This window comes from Micromys minutus, assembly GCF_963924665.1.
Source record: "Micromys minutus genome assembly, chromosome: 32".
Classification (NCBI taxonomy): Eukaryota; Metazoa; Chordata; class Mammalia; order Rodentia; family Muridae; genus Micromys; species Micromys minutus.
The window spans coordinates 102,049-118,430 of record NC_137967.1 but is presented as its reverse complement, the minus strand read 5'-3'; the positions used below and the strand labels follow the sequence as shown (position 1 = coordinate 118,430).

Sequence of the window (16,382 nt, the reverse complement as noted above, 5' to 3'; positions counted from 1 at the left end):
ATATTTTATACCGAAACTGTAGACCCTAAAGCAATTTATCTAGTTGCCTTGCTGTGCAACTGTGTAGTTATATAAAGAAAAATTAGATACCCTGTACCTTTCTGTTCATAAAAGAAGGTGATATTGTGAAAAGAAAGTTCATGATAATTTATACATAAAGTTATAATCTATTACATATTTCTTAAACATTTGGTTTTTATTATATTTTGTATCTTATCTTGTGAATATAAATTAAAAGGTGCTTATACATCCAGGCAGATTTACTACATCTAACATTTCAAGCCTTTTCAAATTTAAAAACTATTTTTAAAATCATTACCAAACTAAATCTGTTAATCAGGCTTTCTGTTTTGCTGCTCAATTAAAAATATACTTAAAATTTCTGGGGCTAAGAGTAGGTAGAAGGAGATATATTATAGGCCCCAGGGATCCAGTTAAAAAGGGTCAATATTATAGCATTGATTTAGGATTAGTTGGAGAAAGGAAACAGCTGGGCCCATGGATATTAGTGACAATAAAGAGGAAGGAAAAAGAGAAATCTCATTACCCAGAGGAGCCCTTTTTCCCTGGGTGGTTTTATTATGCACTATGTTGAGGAGGTAGCAGAGCCAAGCTGCTGGCCATGGCCTTGGACTTTTCCACAACAATAGAGCTGTGTGCTCTGCTTGATGTTTTTCATGCTTCACCTTTGAAGGGGAATTTAGGGCAAGGCTTTTCTTTTTCTGTTTTTTTTTTTTTTTTTTTTTCTTTTCCTACCTCAAGATTTCATTTCATTGGTGCTCAGTGAAAAACATCCTTTGTGTTCCAGTGTTTTGAACAGAAAGCAAAGTAAAAAGATGCCTGATGTGTCTGAGTGAGTGATAAACTAGATCACAGTGCTGCCCATGTGAAGAGGCTTCTGTTCACACTCCTCAGAGGGCACACAGGAAGCTGCCTTCTCTCTGAGGTAGCCAGTAGCTGCCCTGTGCTGCAGCTCTGTCTCTGCAGTTATTTCTCAGAAGTTCTCCACTGCTCACAGCTGACTCATCTGTTCTCTTTCCACAACAGCAAATGTCAAGAAATCCCCAAAGTGTGACTGCTGGGGGCATTTAGGGTGAAATGGGGAGTGTGACAGCTTCCAGCTCCAGGTGTCTCTCATATTGGCTACATTTCTGATTCTTGGAAGAGAATATTGTACAGCACATAGTACAAACAGGATGTGACCTGCAGGTCATCCTATTATTGTTATTATTATTGGTATTTTTTAAAAAGCCTCAAAGAGCCTCAAGTAACTCAAGCTGGCTTTAACTTGCTTTGTAGTGAGAATGACCTTGAGCTCTTGATCTTTCTGTCTCAGCCTCCCAAGTACTGGATATATATATATATATATAATGAATGACACCACACTTAGCCTTCTTTAACTCTGAGATTCTGAGAGAGAATTTCCTCCTGTAAATGTAAGCTTTTAGATAATAAGATATAACTTTACTCAAATATTGCTTCAAAAATGAGCAAAGCAAAACAGGGACAAAGGCCATGATTAGCCTACTGATAAAGACTAATTTAATAAGTAAATTTCTATTGACTTCTCTAAAGGAAATTGTGAAAGATGGAAACCCCAATGTCCCCTGAGACATTTGAAAAATATATAAATACATATCTCTGGCATTCAGTTATTTTCAACTTTGTCATGGTCTACAGATATCAAAATTAAATCCACATTTTCAAGACTATGAAAGGAATGGGGATATAAGGCATGAGGTGAACATTAGACATGGCTATATATGTACATAACAATAAAGGTCATGTCCAGACTACGAAAGAAGAATGAATAGTAATTACGTTGTAAGTGATACAGTCCTGACTTGTTAGCAAGCTAGGTAGTATGTGACTTATAGCATGTGGTTGGAGACATGGAGAACTTGATTAATGTATTTTAGGAAGAAATTAGAGTGATTGACACAGAGGATATGTTTAATTTTCTATGTTTGTACATATTTCTATTATCTGGGAGGTAGAAGGGAAGAGTCAGGAAAATTCTGGAAGTACACAGATTGCTTGCAGTACTGGTGTCAATATCAACCTGTTGTTGACTGATTGTAGGACCTGGCGCGAAATGGCTATTCATCTGTTTCTCAGAGAAAGAATCTGCCCACCGAGAAACGGGTTTGCTGTCTGCTATGTAGCATGCACTGTGTGCTTTTAAGTGACTGTTACCCTTTTAAATTCTGGTTCCCTGTGCCTATGCTTGTTGTGTGTTTTCTGATCTTTCCATGCACCTTTGTGACTAGCAGCCATTCCACACAGCCTGTGCTGTGTGGTTCCAGACATTCTCCATAGCAAATACATGGCCTCACTAAAATGGGATAGTACACTAGAGTAAGATAGAACTCTCTAGAGTTCATGAATAACTGTCCCCACCCTAAGCTACCTGGTCACTGGCTGCATCAGAAAGACAATACTTTATGCCTGCATCCCTTGTGTGATGTGCCCCCTGTTCTTGTTCCTGTTTTTTCTGTATTGAAAACTGTAAGAATATGCTTCTGGGTTAAATCAAGTTAATATTGTTACTAGTCTATTATTACAAATGTCCTTATTTGTTTGTTAGGTGTTAGTATTAATGCAGGATAGCAATGCGACATTACTGACCTGGCACCACATGTTTGTATTCATTGGATTTTTCTACAGGGTTATTTTGTTTTAGATTTATTTTATTTGCTTCTTTTACTTAAAAAATACTGTTTTAACATTTTATTTCATGTCTTTAATTTACTATGTTTTGTTTGTTTTTGTTCTTTTTATCTCTTTCTTGAGAATGGTCCCAAACAGTCTAGGCCAACCCAGGGGAACTCATTATGTAGCTAAGGATGATTTGGATTTCTGACTCTCCAGCTTCTACCTCTAGGTGCTGGGACTACAGGTGTTTACAACCATCTCCCAAATCAGCTATTACTTAGAGACTCAGGCATAACTTTTTAGAACTAGCTGTCTGCACATTGTCTAGGAAAATGTCTAGGAGAATAACAGTTTATGGAAACTGTTGAGTAGCTTACTGGGTAGTAGTTTCAGGGACATTAAAGAATCAAAGTTGCTTGAAAGGATACTGGGCAGTTCTGTAGCTTTTCCAGGTTGGGGTCTACATTGACTCAGGATTGATGGTTGTGTTTCTGTGCCCATCAAGGGCAGCTAAGCACAGCACATACACTACCCCTTGTGGTCTGCCTGTCAATGTCACTGAACAAACAAAAGCTTGTGTCAGGGAGAATTAAATCATTTGTGACCACATTTTACCACTCCCAAGTGGTAGCCAAGATTTGAGTTCATTTTTATTCGCTTCCAAATACTATACCCCTTATAGAAATGAATATTTTCAATGGAAAAGTTGTATAGGGGTATTTTAAGTTAAAGGAAAATAAGTAACTGTGAATAAAACCAACTGGGTACACTTGCCCTGATCACAATTCTGAGTCTATGTGCTGGAGAAAGAAAACGTGTGTCCTAGCACATTTGTTCATTGAACTTTACTACATTTATTCCATTTTTAAAGTGCTTCCCTCATGCATAAGAATATATGTGTAGACTGTGTGCTATTTGTATGCATGCCTCATTCTTTTAAAACCTGTTGAATTGATAGATCTCTTCAGCCATGTGATGTCTTAGTTTTGTGTTGCTAAACTAAAACATTCTGGCAAAATCAAAATAAGGAAGACAGGCTTATTTGCCTTGGAATTCCAGTTTAGGTGTGTGTGTGTGTGTGTGTGTGTGTGTGTGTATAGCAGTGAAATGACATAGGCAGAAGCTTGAGAGAACTTACGCCCACAAACAAGAATAGGCAGCATGGATTGGTACCTACATGCTTATTTTCTACAGCTGGAGATTCCTGAGTGAATTTTAGTGAAGATTAGTCCTTCTGTGTCGATTAAATCAAACATTCTCAAAGGCTAACCTTACCTCAGGTACACCAGTAGGCCAGTCTCCTAGGTATCAAGTTTAAAATTAGTGGTAGCCATCACACCCAGCATCAGTAACCTGTGAGAGTCTTCTTAATTGCAGACCAGTTTGTTGTTCTAGGCACTGAAATCTTTAGATTTGTTCTGTGCCTCATAAACAGCAACCCTTGACAGCTCCTGCATTTAATTTAGATTTTTCTGTGGGTATTACCCAGAATAACAATGCACAGGGGACACTCTGTAGCTGACCCTCAACTTAATCCAGCCCTTAGCTTTTGAATATATAGATTGCAACAAGAGAGAAATACCTACAAAATCCACCAAGTCATCATACTCATTGTGACTGTCATATTTCACATAAGTATAGCATGCTTTATAAACCCACCCCATCACATACTTACATATTTTTAATAAATAAAGATGTTATTGTAAGAGAAGCTTATTGATATCAGAATGTTGACTAGTACACTGATCTTCAGACTGTCTTTTGGTTTATTTATTTTTTTGCACACTTCCCTTCAGATTTAATAGGACTTATTCTCTACTGTGAGATGATATTCAACCATAAATTTATGATATATTTCTAATTGTAAAACAATATGTCAATACTATTTTGTGCTAGCCTTTCTTCCTAAATTAAAAAAAAAAAACTAAACATTTCTCTAAGTTGCCCTAAATAAGTTGTAGCCTTTATTGTACCAAAAAAAAAAAAAAAAAAAAAAAAAAAAAACCCAAAGCGGATATCAAACTGTTTGTAGTTTTCTTTCATTGTCCATCTGCTAAAACTTAAAGAAGGTAGCTAAACTACACATCCAGTCTTGTGCATTTTGTTCTTGAAGAGTCTGTGATGTTTAAGCTTAGGTTCTATTTCTGAGGCTAGTAGCATTCTGCATATGTTATAAACTATACTCTCACTTTTTTTCTTTAAAGAAATGGTCTCACTATTACTCAGTCCTACCTCGCCTCTAGATGACCAGGCTGGTTTCCAGCTTACAGAGATCTGCCTGCTTCTGCCTCCCCAGCTCTGGGATTTAAATTGCAGCACCACTCCTGCTTCTTGAGCATCTCGAGGTGGAGGCTGTGCTGCTTTTCTTCTACCTCAGTGTCAGAGTTTTTTTTTTTTTTGTCATAAATGTTTTTTTATTTTTTTAACATCTTTATTTTACAAAACAAAGATAAATGTACAGATTTCAAGCATTTTTTGCGTGAAATTATACAATACATTTTTGTCAGTACTTTACAAAACAAAAAAATCTTTACACAACAAGAAAACTTTGACTATTTTCATGTTACATTTTGTTTTGCATGTACTTTGTGCTCATTGTAACTATTGGGTTTTCGATGTATACTGTCAAACCTTTAAAAAGATCAAGTACTGACTATTCATATAGATCTATGTAAAAATCATTTTAAAATCTGAAAAGAAAGTGTCAGAGTTTTTGAGTACCTTGTAAAGGCTGCTGGTGGTGAACTCTTTTGTTTTAAAGAATCCATTCAGGGGAAAGACAGCAAGAGAAAATCCACCTTCTACCACTGATTCAAAGAAAAGCTCATATTGCCATGGTGATACAGTGGGTAAGAGTGCTTCCTACTGTGCATTACAGTACAGAACTCTATTGAAAGACAACTGAGAAATATGTTAGAAATGGGGACTGCAGGGGACTGAGGCAGGAGCCTTAGCTCACACAGCATGCTGGGATTTTTCCTGACTGTCTTTTTAAAGGCAGGCTTTTGGTTCATTGGTTCCTAAGTCACTCACTATCCACCTAATACTTCCTGATTAATTATTGAAGATAATTAATTGTTTTACTCCCAAGAAATCAATGTCAAGGTGTTTAGGTCTTAAGCACGACTCTTTTACAAATGTAATTATTACTTAAATATAAAACTGGCATAAACCTGTAATATCCAAACTATATGCATATATATGGGCCCATAAAGTATATTGCCCAGATTATTAAAAAATACTCGTTGTCATAGTATGCTCTAAATTAGCATTTACCAGCTTTACTGTATTTTGTTTTCATTCTAGAGTATTTTCCTTTCTTTCTTTCTTTAATTTCATGTGTATTGGTTTTTGCCTGTATACATGTCTGTGTGAGGGTGTCGTATCCCCTGGAACTAATGTTACAGATGGTTGTGAACTGCCATGTAGGTGCTGGGAATTGAAGCCATGTTCTCTGGAAGAGTAGCCAGTGATCTTAACTGCTGAGCCATCTCTCCAGCCCAACAATTTTTATCACTGGTTCACTACAGGGGTACAATAAAATAATCAAAGGAACAAACAAAAGTGATTAATGTTAATTGACTCCAACAAATGAATTTAACCTTCCTAGGCAAATCACTAATAACATAAGAAATCTAATAATGAAATGGAGAGCTGCTATCAGGTCAGTGTTTCCTATGTGCTAAGTACTATGCTTAGTATAGTATTATTTTAATCTAACCACCACAGGGATGGTATGAGATAGGCAGTGTGAGAATATACAGAATTACTTCCCCCATATAACAGAGATAAGGCCCACAAGTCCTCACACTCATGTGTGCACCTTTGCCATTTGGGTCCATGCCCATCTCCTGTTCCCTTTGGAGTGAAGTGTGCTGTTGTGTCAGAATCAAGGTAGACTCCTATGTCTTATACACACATTATTCCATTCAAAGGTTCTAGTAAAATTTTACAAGTGGTATGTTAAAAGTGGGTTTTGCTTATTAAATAAGCATTTACCTAAGGTAAATTCTTATCATTTCTAAAAATGCTAGGCAATTTCATCTTTCTTGCTTGTTCATCATAACCCACCCCCAAGACTATTATAATCCTCAGTATTCTAACACTTTACATGGCAGAAGAATCACGTGTGGTGAAGACTTTGTTGCAATGCTCAATGAGATGTATCAGTCACGTCTGATAGTTATCATTCACCATATTTTCTTTGTATTTTTCCTAGCCATTCTTTTCAGTGTCTAGTCAATATTTGGAAGGCTGTGAATGACAGAATACAATAAATTTCAACTAATTTTATTATTACTATATAAAATATGATAATTCCATGAAAAGTTGAGATTGAAATTCAGTCTTTTTTTTTAATTCTTCCTATGAAATGTTCTGTTCTTTCTTTTACTATTTTACATTAACTTTTAATGTTGTTTAAAAATGGCATTGGCATACATATACATCGCTGTAGTTTTTTGCTTTTCTCCATCTCCTCCTTCCCCTCCCATCTCAGACAGTTTTGTTTCTGTTAGAGTCTCTGTATCAGTTCTGTTAGAATGACCATGGGGACCCTGAGCTTACTCCAGTTTGTCAAACTGATTTTCTGACATGTCCACATTGAGTTAGCAGTTAAGCTTGGCATGCAAAATGTTTTGCTTTGGCAAATGAGGAAAGCAAGAGGTGAATAACTGCTATGCACCTCTCTTATCAAATTTCTCATGTTATCCTCTTCATTGGTCCTCTTCAGAACAAACTTAAATTTCTGTGTAGTAGTCCTATTTCCTCACCACTACATACTCTTACCAATTCATCACAATTCCAGTAGTCATTTGGCTAAAAATCATGACAGTTGTGTCAGGTGTTGCTTCCTAACCTGACCACTGCTATTTTGATGTTTTCATCTAGAAGTGAATGACACTGTACCTCTTTCCCACAGCTCTCACTGAAAATGAGGGAAGCAGCAGGGACCAAAATGTCTTCTTTTTCTCACTTCTATTCATTCTTTCTCCTACTCAGAACTCCATGTTTAATTTTAGTGCCATGTTTTAAAAAGTTAGGATATAAAGAAATTGATGAGTTAGATTGGTTTCAGTCTTTTAGTTCTGTTTCTGTTGTATTCAGTGTTGTCCTCTGTCTGACACTGCTATCTGTGTAATGACACATTCCCCTAGTCACTGAATTGAAGTTGGTTGAAAAACACATTAAGCTTTATGAAGTGTCTGTCATCCTAGCCACAATCAGCAGACACATTTGTAGTTGGAGATGTAAGATATTTATATAAAGAATATTTAATTAGAAACTATTCAAGGCTACCTTAGTTAGGTTTTATAATAATTCCCTATTGGACAGCTAAAGCTTCATTGTTTATTGGGAATGAAAATATTTTTATTTCAGGGTATCTATGATCAATTATGCTTTTAGTAAGCATTTCTTATTTTTTTAAGTTTAAAAGTGACAACTTACAACCAAATTATTAATGATGTTTAATTTGAATGTTTGTTTCAACCAAATGAAATTACAAATTTTAATAATCAAAATACAAATATGTTAATATTTAGATCTACCCCAAGCAAACTCTGTTTTATCATTAGACTAAATATTTATATTACATAATGAGTAGAGATAGGAAATTAAGATATTTAGATTAAGTGAATAAAAAAGAGAGTGGGACTTGAATTATAATAAAATTTTGGCTTTATGAATTAGAACAAAATTTCTATTTTTCGTACCAATAAATATTATTTTATCTTATTAAAACAATGACTTTGTAAAGACTTTTTTCATGTAAAGATTTGTTACTTTCTTGATTTATTTAATGTTGAATATAACATTTTTTAATTGCCCCAAGTTTGATTAGGAGACTAGAACAAGCAACATGTGCTCTTCTCCTTGGCTCCGCAATGCAAGTATGTCTCATCTGCATTGGTCTGCCCAAGCTCATTCACAGAACAGCTTTACTATGCAATAGTGTCATATAATTCAGGAATAGCAGCTCAAAGACATCTTCTCATCAGCTTATCCTCATTGCTGATGGGACCATTTTTTTTACACGCATGTCTTAAGTATCTGGTCTGTGGAGTGTGTCTTTTTCTAAATGATCAATAATTGATTAGCAGAGAAAATCAAATTTTAGGTCCCATTTTACATATGCCTTTAATTTGAGGTGAACAAAGAATTGTAGTTTATAAATTTTATTATTAATTCAATTTTATATAAAAACCAGGAGTGTACACAATATATTCACAAGGTTAATCATCACTGCACAATTTGTGTGTGATATATTTAATTATCTTACTTATAGTTACTGCTACATGTGCATCAAACATAGACTTACTAATATTAACTAATTGAAGGCAGTGTTTTTATAGCAAGAGTTCATTGGACCAGTTTGGTTTGGGATACAGTGTGGCTGGACTTCCCAAAAGAACTGTGCATCTTCAGCTGAGGGTTTGGGATGAGTCTTATGAAGGGCAGAATGAAAAGTAGCTCATCTCTGACTGTGAGGGCAACAGGAGGGTCATTGGCAAGCCTGCCCCCCATAGATACTTTGCAATATTTTCTACTGTAAAGGTATTCATGTCTGTCTTCTCTTCCAGTTCTGCATAAGCAGCCCCGAGAAGTGTGTCTCTGTTTGCTAGAGCTTGGTCGGATTGCAGCCAGGTAGGTAAGACTTCTGATGTCAAGACACAGACACATCTTAACCTGAGACAACAAAAGCATTCTGGCTTCTCATCGTTGACATTCTAACAGATGCTGAAAAACCATTTAACAAAATGAAATTGCTTGGATCATATTGAGAACTCTAGTTAAAAGTATGACTCTACTATTTCCAACACCGAAATCATGTGGTCAGGACAGTCTTTGTCATTGATATCCTTAAATGAAACGCATTTTCTTTTCTTTCATGCCCTCAAAGCTTCCATAGGTATTGTGTGCCTGCTTGTCTGTAAATTCACCATGTGCATTTATGAGCCTGCAGAGTCCAGAAGGAGATATTGGGCTCCCTGCAACTGGAGTTACAGGCAGTTGTGATATGCCCAGTGTGGCTCCTATAGAAAAGCAGAAAGAACTTATAGCCACTTAGTCATCTCTGCAGATCCCTGCTTGACACTTTATGGGACAGTTTACTCAATGGGAAATCTGTTCTCTCTTATTTCCTCCCCTTTTATCATGTATTTTTTGTTTAATAATTTTAGTCTCCCATTTACATATTTTCTTGATTGTCTTATCTATTTTTACCTCTCAGATTTTAATTTTTAATTGAATGGGATTAATTTTTATATGATTTTCTATGTTTTTAACAAAAAGAATGGGTTTTATTTTTATAAGATTTTTTTCTTTTACTGGACTTTTTTTGTTTACATTTCAAATGTTATTCCCTTTTCCAATTTTCCCTCTGGAACTCCCTACCCTATCCTCTCTCCTGCTTCTATGAGGGTGCTTCACCACCCACCCACTGACTCCCTCCCACCTCCCTGCCCTGGCATTCCCCTACACTGGGGTATTGAGCCTTCACAGGACCAAGGGCCTCTCCTTCTGCTGATGCCTGACAAGGCCATCCTCGGCTACAAATGTGACTGAAGCCATGGGTTGCTCCATGTGTACTCTTTAGTTGGTGGTTTTAAAGTAAGTGTATGCATGTATGTGTAAGTGAAGGTCTGTGAATATTTGTGCAGATACCTGCAGAGGCCAGACAAGGTTGTCTGAGTCCCTGGAATTGAAATTATAGGTAGCTGTGTGCCTCATTGTGTGGGTTCTCTATCAAAGCAGTACTTGTCCTTAATCACTGAGATATTATTTCTCCAGTCCCCTTTATTCTTATGTAAAGATGTGTTATGAATTTTTTTCCTGTAGGAAAAACCCAAAGCAAGTAATTGCTGTGATCCCAGCCAAGTAAACCGAGGAAAAGACCCGGTTAGACAAACCAGTTTGCTCTGGCTTTAGGCTTTTCTGCTTGCAACCTTGCAAACTGTCTAATAAGGCTTTTGATAGTTCTATGATATTGAGAGAGGAAATGGAGACGAGAAGATTTGAAGACATCTTGGTGGGGGGCGATGAGTGTTGAATGGGTTTAGATGTTTCTCTGATAGAGAACACTGTCATGAGGACAGGACAGTTTTTGCCCAAGCCATCCTTGGTAGCATTTCATTAAATGCATGTATTTTCATATCATTTTCAAGCATGGAGGGGCTGTTTATGCGTTTAAAGTCGATGCATTTACTTTACATATTTTATATCTATGTACTTGCTTGCTTGTATGTTCATGTAGGTGTCCAGATCACATGAACCAGTAAAATGGGGTGAAAGATAAAACTGGGTGAACTTAGATAGAGATTGACATAGAAAATTAGGGGAATTAGTATATTGTATGAGACTGTGCTCCAGCAGCAAACACTGCCAAAGAATATACATTTATAATTAATAGTCAAAAGCAATCCCAAATTCTTTAAATTACCATATCCAATAAACTTTTAGTGAATATATAGGAATTTTTTATTTTACCTCAATAATTACAGATTATTGAGGTAAAATAAAAATTTTTTATATTTTTTATATTAATTTTAAAAGATTGCTTTAGCACAAAAGAAAATGGGTCAGTGCATTCTCTTGCTGTTACTTTCACTAGACAATAGATAGGATGCCAGTCAAATAAACTGTTATTTAGGTAAAAATGCCCATTTCTTTCTTTCTGAACACATCCAAGCTATTTGTTTGGTTATACCAGAAGCTCTGGAAGTAGGATAGCATGAAGGAAAACCAACCCACCCCACCTAGTCTCATTTCACATCTAAGCTCTGCCTGAGGTTTAGATCTAAATTTAGATAGTTGAAGTCACTCCCTGCTCTCTTGTGCTTGCTGCTGAATTCCACACAGATTAATGCATTTGAATAGTTTTATCCCAAACTATGAGTGGTTTTCAGAGCACACCCAGAAACGACAATTATTTTCTTCCATGAAGATGAGTTTGATCCTACTGAAATTCCTGAAGCCTCTTGAGTCTTGTGTTTTTTGCACTGATAGGGGATGCCTTCTTATAATTCACTCTAAGTGATACCTCCACATTTCACATGTATATTCTTAAGAGCACTACCATCACTTCAGAAACCGTACTGGGAACCTCTGCTTTACTTTTCTGCCTAGTGGCACTCAGCAGAACAAAACTGGGCCTAATCTGGGCTCTGAGATGATATTACTTCTGTTCTCATTGTAAATTTTCTTTGGGTTTTAACTAAACAAAGCTGTCATTGTTGGATGGTAAAATCTCTCTACTAGTGTATCAGAAAAATACACAATTCTGACTTCAAAAAATATGGCATTAACTAAAGCAACTCAACAAAATCAAACGATTATTTTGACCAGTACTTTAATATTAAATTTTGCAAAATGAAGAAGTAAATAACTATGATTTCAACATCTTTTCTGACTGCAAGATTAAGGTTATCTTCATAATTAAAAATGAAGGCTTCTGAAATGGTAGTTTGGTGACAAATTTGGGTATCAGCAGCACATTGCATCATCTCATGACTTTGGGTTTTGGTGTTCTCTTGATCCAAACAAGTTTATGACTCTTCAAAGGAAATATTTTGAAGACATTTTCTTTAATCTTCTATTTCAGTCATGGTCTGATGAAATGTTACTTAAAAGAAAAGTGATCATGTGTTAAGATCAGTAATTGATTCACTTGGAGGGCTTGCAAGGACTACTGGGAGTTTATGCATCCTTTCCCATGGCTGGGGCATTTTCCACACATAAATCTAAGTTGACATTGTCTTAAAATAGTAAAAATGGGGCAAAATTATCTGGCAAGAATCTATAAACCATCTGTTACATGCCTTACAAAGAAGGAGTTTCATTAGTCTATAAAATTTGTCCCCCGACCCTACTACAATGGAACACAGATGTCTCTTGTTGGAAAGTACAAGACTACTAAATAGTTTGAATAGATTTTCTAGGTCAGGAATGAGTTTGGTGGTATATTTCTTCTAGTTGGTTTAATCCCAGCTAAATTTTGCCAGCAAAATGAGAGACCCATTTCTATATTCTTCTTTTACAGTTGCCAAGCCTATGGCTATCTTAGTTTTTAGTGAGATGAAAGTAAGTGTTCCAGCCTCTGAGGATTTAGACTATATCTGCCCTGCAGGAATCCAGACTTAGCTTCAGTGAATTCAGCTTCCTTGATGACTCTGATTGGACCCTTTATTGGGGTTTAGAAAACTCCTTTCTCTACAAATTCTACCATTGTGTTCTAAGAAAAAATAATTTGTGAAAACATTATAGAAAGGATGGGTATATGAAGAGGTATAGAAGTTACTGATACAAATTGAGAGGTTGCCTTTTTAGAACAAATACATTTGACAACTCAGTTGGCTTGTAGGTGCAAGTCTCTAGTGTTAGGGGTGGGTCATGATAGCCTGCTGATAGCCCCCAGATAGACAGGAAGCCAACAAATTATAATCATTTGCATTCTGGTACTGCCCAACTCTACCCTGAGCAGCTTGCAGAATTCAAGAGCCAAATTAAGCACAGAATTCTGGGCTCAGTGCTGATTTTCTGTGTCAGTGGCGTAAGCAATTTCCAGCTCTCTCAGGTAAAGAAGAATCTCCAAGAAAACATTTTCCATGTGTGAGTCTGTTCCAATTTCATCAAAGCTGGCCTGTTTGTTTTGTGTTAGACATGAGTCAAACCTGTTGCTGCTCTAATAGCAGTTTTTTCTATTGTTATATTATTTTTTAGGACAAAAGATATGCACTTTGTTTTTGGGAGGTGACTTTCATCCATCTGTGGGTGAATATAAAATATTTTCTCATTTATCTATATTTTAAAATATGATGTTTTCACTTACAATTGATGTAGAGTTGGCATGATCACAGTTTCTCGGATTCCTCCAGACTCAACCAGGTTTATATTATTCTCTTGAGAACATTCAATGCAGGCAAGATTTATACCTTAATGGGGCTAATAATCCTAAGTAACAGCTTAGAGGGTTGCTTTCCAAAGTCTCTCTGGCTTGTTAGGAAATCTGAAGTTATGAATCATTCTGGTTCTAGAATCCATAGTATACCATGTGTCTCTAATGAAGCATTAATAGGTTTATAAATGCAAAAGGTAGAAATATGAAATGCAGCAACCAAATCTTCATAGCAACTGTTTATTTATTATGGAACAAAAGTTACTTAATAGATTAGAGGCTGTTGAGGCATTGTAAACTGTGCTCAATTCTTACATAAGCTTTGCAGCTCTCAAATGACATCTGATGCACAGACCCTTCTCTACTCTTCAGATTCTGAATGAAAGAAATAAATAAAAGAAAAAAGAATTGCAGTGTTTCCATTATGACTTAAAAGGCCCAAGGTAATAGTCATGTTGTGTGTCTACGACTGAACTCTAAAATAAGGCCATCAGCAAGGAGGCAATGGCCTGGGGCCCATGGAGAAGAAAATTTCTCCCTAGAGAAACTGAGTGAACTAGTAAAGCTCCATCAACTTAACCATTTCCTTTCCTGAGGGAGATGTGTAGGTAATGAGCCAAGAGGACAGGAACTGAACCAACTGAGCCCCTCTGTCAGGATCAAACATCACCAGGAGAAAAACTGCCTCCCTAGAAACTTGCCCTGTGCTTGTATGCAGTGACAGCTATTAAAATAGCAAGCCACCACTGGAGGAAATAAGTAAGGTTTGACATTAGCTGCTAAACTGACATAGTACTCAACTAAGAGTTAAGAGCACAGTGTCTGCACTTATTTTCTGCTCATGGACTATTTATATTGCATGCTATTTAATAACTCTTGGTTTGTTTCTCTTGTTTCATCTTGAGAGAAAATCCCTTCAATTAGTCTAGACTGATCACAAAATTAATATTTTGCTTCTGTCTCATGAGTGCTGCAATCACAGGTGTGTGCCACCATACTTGGCTCACAACAACCTTTTAATTACCAAGTAGTGTTTTCTTTCCTTTATAGCAATCACTTGATCAGAAAGAATAGCCAAGCTGACAACAGCAAGTCCTGATTGGAGAGTCTGCCCTGTCTCAGTCTTCTGCACACCTTCATCTTTTTGTTAAAGAAGATGTATGCCTAGATTATTTCCTAAATGCCTCATAGCTATCAAGTTTCAGAATTATCTTTGCTGTCCCCCCACTAAGAAAAGCTGATACAGACCTATAAAACTTAGTACATCTTTCTTAAAATTTTAATTAAGGAAAACCTGATTGTGGGAGATACAAGGATAGCAGACACTATCATGTGCTCTCTTACCCATTCCCTCTTTAATCTCTAAGTCTCTTAAACATGTAGAGTTTACAAAACTTTTATACATCATTGTTCTGAATTATTCTTGTTTTCTTTCCCAGAAATAATGTTTGTGCATTCATGTGCAATGCTCTCACTGTATCAGAAATAAACAGCTCACAGCAAATTTCTTCTCTTAGAATAAGTTATGTTTTAAAAAAATTTTAGGGTTCTGCTGTTTTAATTTTGATACCAACTCTCTATTTTCATCTCTGTCATTACCAAGCTTATATTCCAAATCACTCTTTCATTATAGCATTGATATTGTCAATTTTGATAAAGAAAAATGTTTATGATAAATACCCTGTGTGTGTTCATGTTACTGAGACAGTACATGTTAAATTGGATATTTTTAAATCATATACCTCCATGCATGTGCACTTACACATACACAGCAGCTACATGTGTTTTACCTTGCTCCAAGGATGTTAATTCATATAGTCTCATTTTAGTGTCAGGGAATCTATGCCATTTAAAGGGCAATAGTTCTTGGCACTCCAATCCAGAAGGCTGTACAACTGTTGCATTGCTATACTGTGTGCACATGCATGTATATGTGTAACTGTCTGATGTTTTTGAAAGGTATGGTGTGGAGCCTCCTGGTCTGATAAAGCTGGAAAAAGAAATTGAACAAGAAGAGACACTTTCTGCCCCGTCTCCTTCACCTTCTCCTTCATCAAAGTCTTCGGGAAAGAAGAGTACTGGAAACCTACTGGATGATGCAGTGAGTGAAATTTGCAAGTCTTCCAACTACAGAACCTACTGTGCTTCTCAGATCTGACCTTTCTTCATTTCAGCTCATCTAAATTCATTTTAACTCCAGTGAGAAAAATTTGTGCTCCTACAACTCATCTTGAAACTCAAAACTGAACCAGTGATTTAAAATAAAGTGCCACTTAATTTCATAGAACAGTATCTGAAAATCTAGGAAATGAATCAACTCCTTGAAAATGTTTTCTGAAAACACTTAAATCTCATTCTTATTAGTTCCTAGTACCTCCTTACATAGATAGGAATCTTGAGGATTGTTGAGGAAGGGGACAATGCATCTAGCAGAAAAGGTGACTGGACTTTATTGATTGTCTGGTATCGGCCAGAGTTGTCCTTTATTATTATTATTTTTGAGAGCTCTTATATCTGAATGAAAGATTGTTCACAGAGAGGAGGGTGGAAATTGGAAGTTTCCTGATGCTAGGAGGAGAGGAACTTAGGTTCCAGCAGGTGTTGATGTAACTCTAGGGTCTGTCTACTCTGCAGTATTCTAGGCAGAGACTTTGGAGTTTAGAACTCACTGCATTGACATCATTATTATAGGGATAAGTAGTTTCTAGATGTATTAAACAATCCTCACTTATGGTAGTGATATATTTGAAAATTATTTTCATGTGCTGTCATACTTATTTTAAATTCATGAAGACATTAATGAACAAGAAAAGGTATGACTTGGTTTGGTGTG

General features: G+C 36.2%; 1 protein-coding gene across 1 annotated transcript in view; it reads left to right on the top strand.

Moving 5' to 3' along the window:
• Positions 1 to 16,382, top strand: part of GAS2 (growth arrest specific 2) — a gene marked incomplete at its 3' end in the record, with an annotated part of 137,498 nt that overhangs the window by 62,014 nt on the left and 59,102 nt on the right. The window contains exons 5-6 of the mRNA XM_080908300.1: positions 9,237 to 9,300; positions 15,509 to 15,650. Of these exons, the coding sequence (XP_080764426.1) occupies positions 9,237 to 9,300; positions 15,509 to 15,650 (206 nt within the window). The remainder of the gene's footprint in view (positions 1 to 9,236; positions 9,301 to 15,508; positions 15,651 to 16,382) is intronic.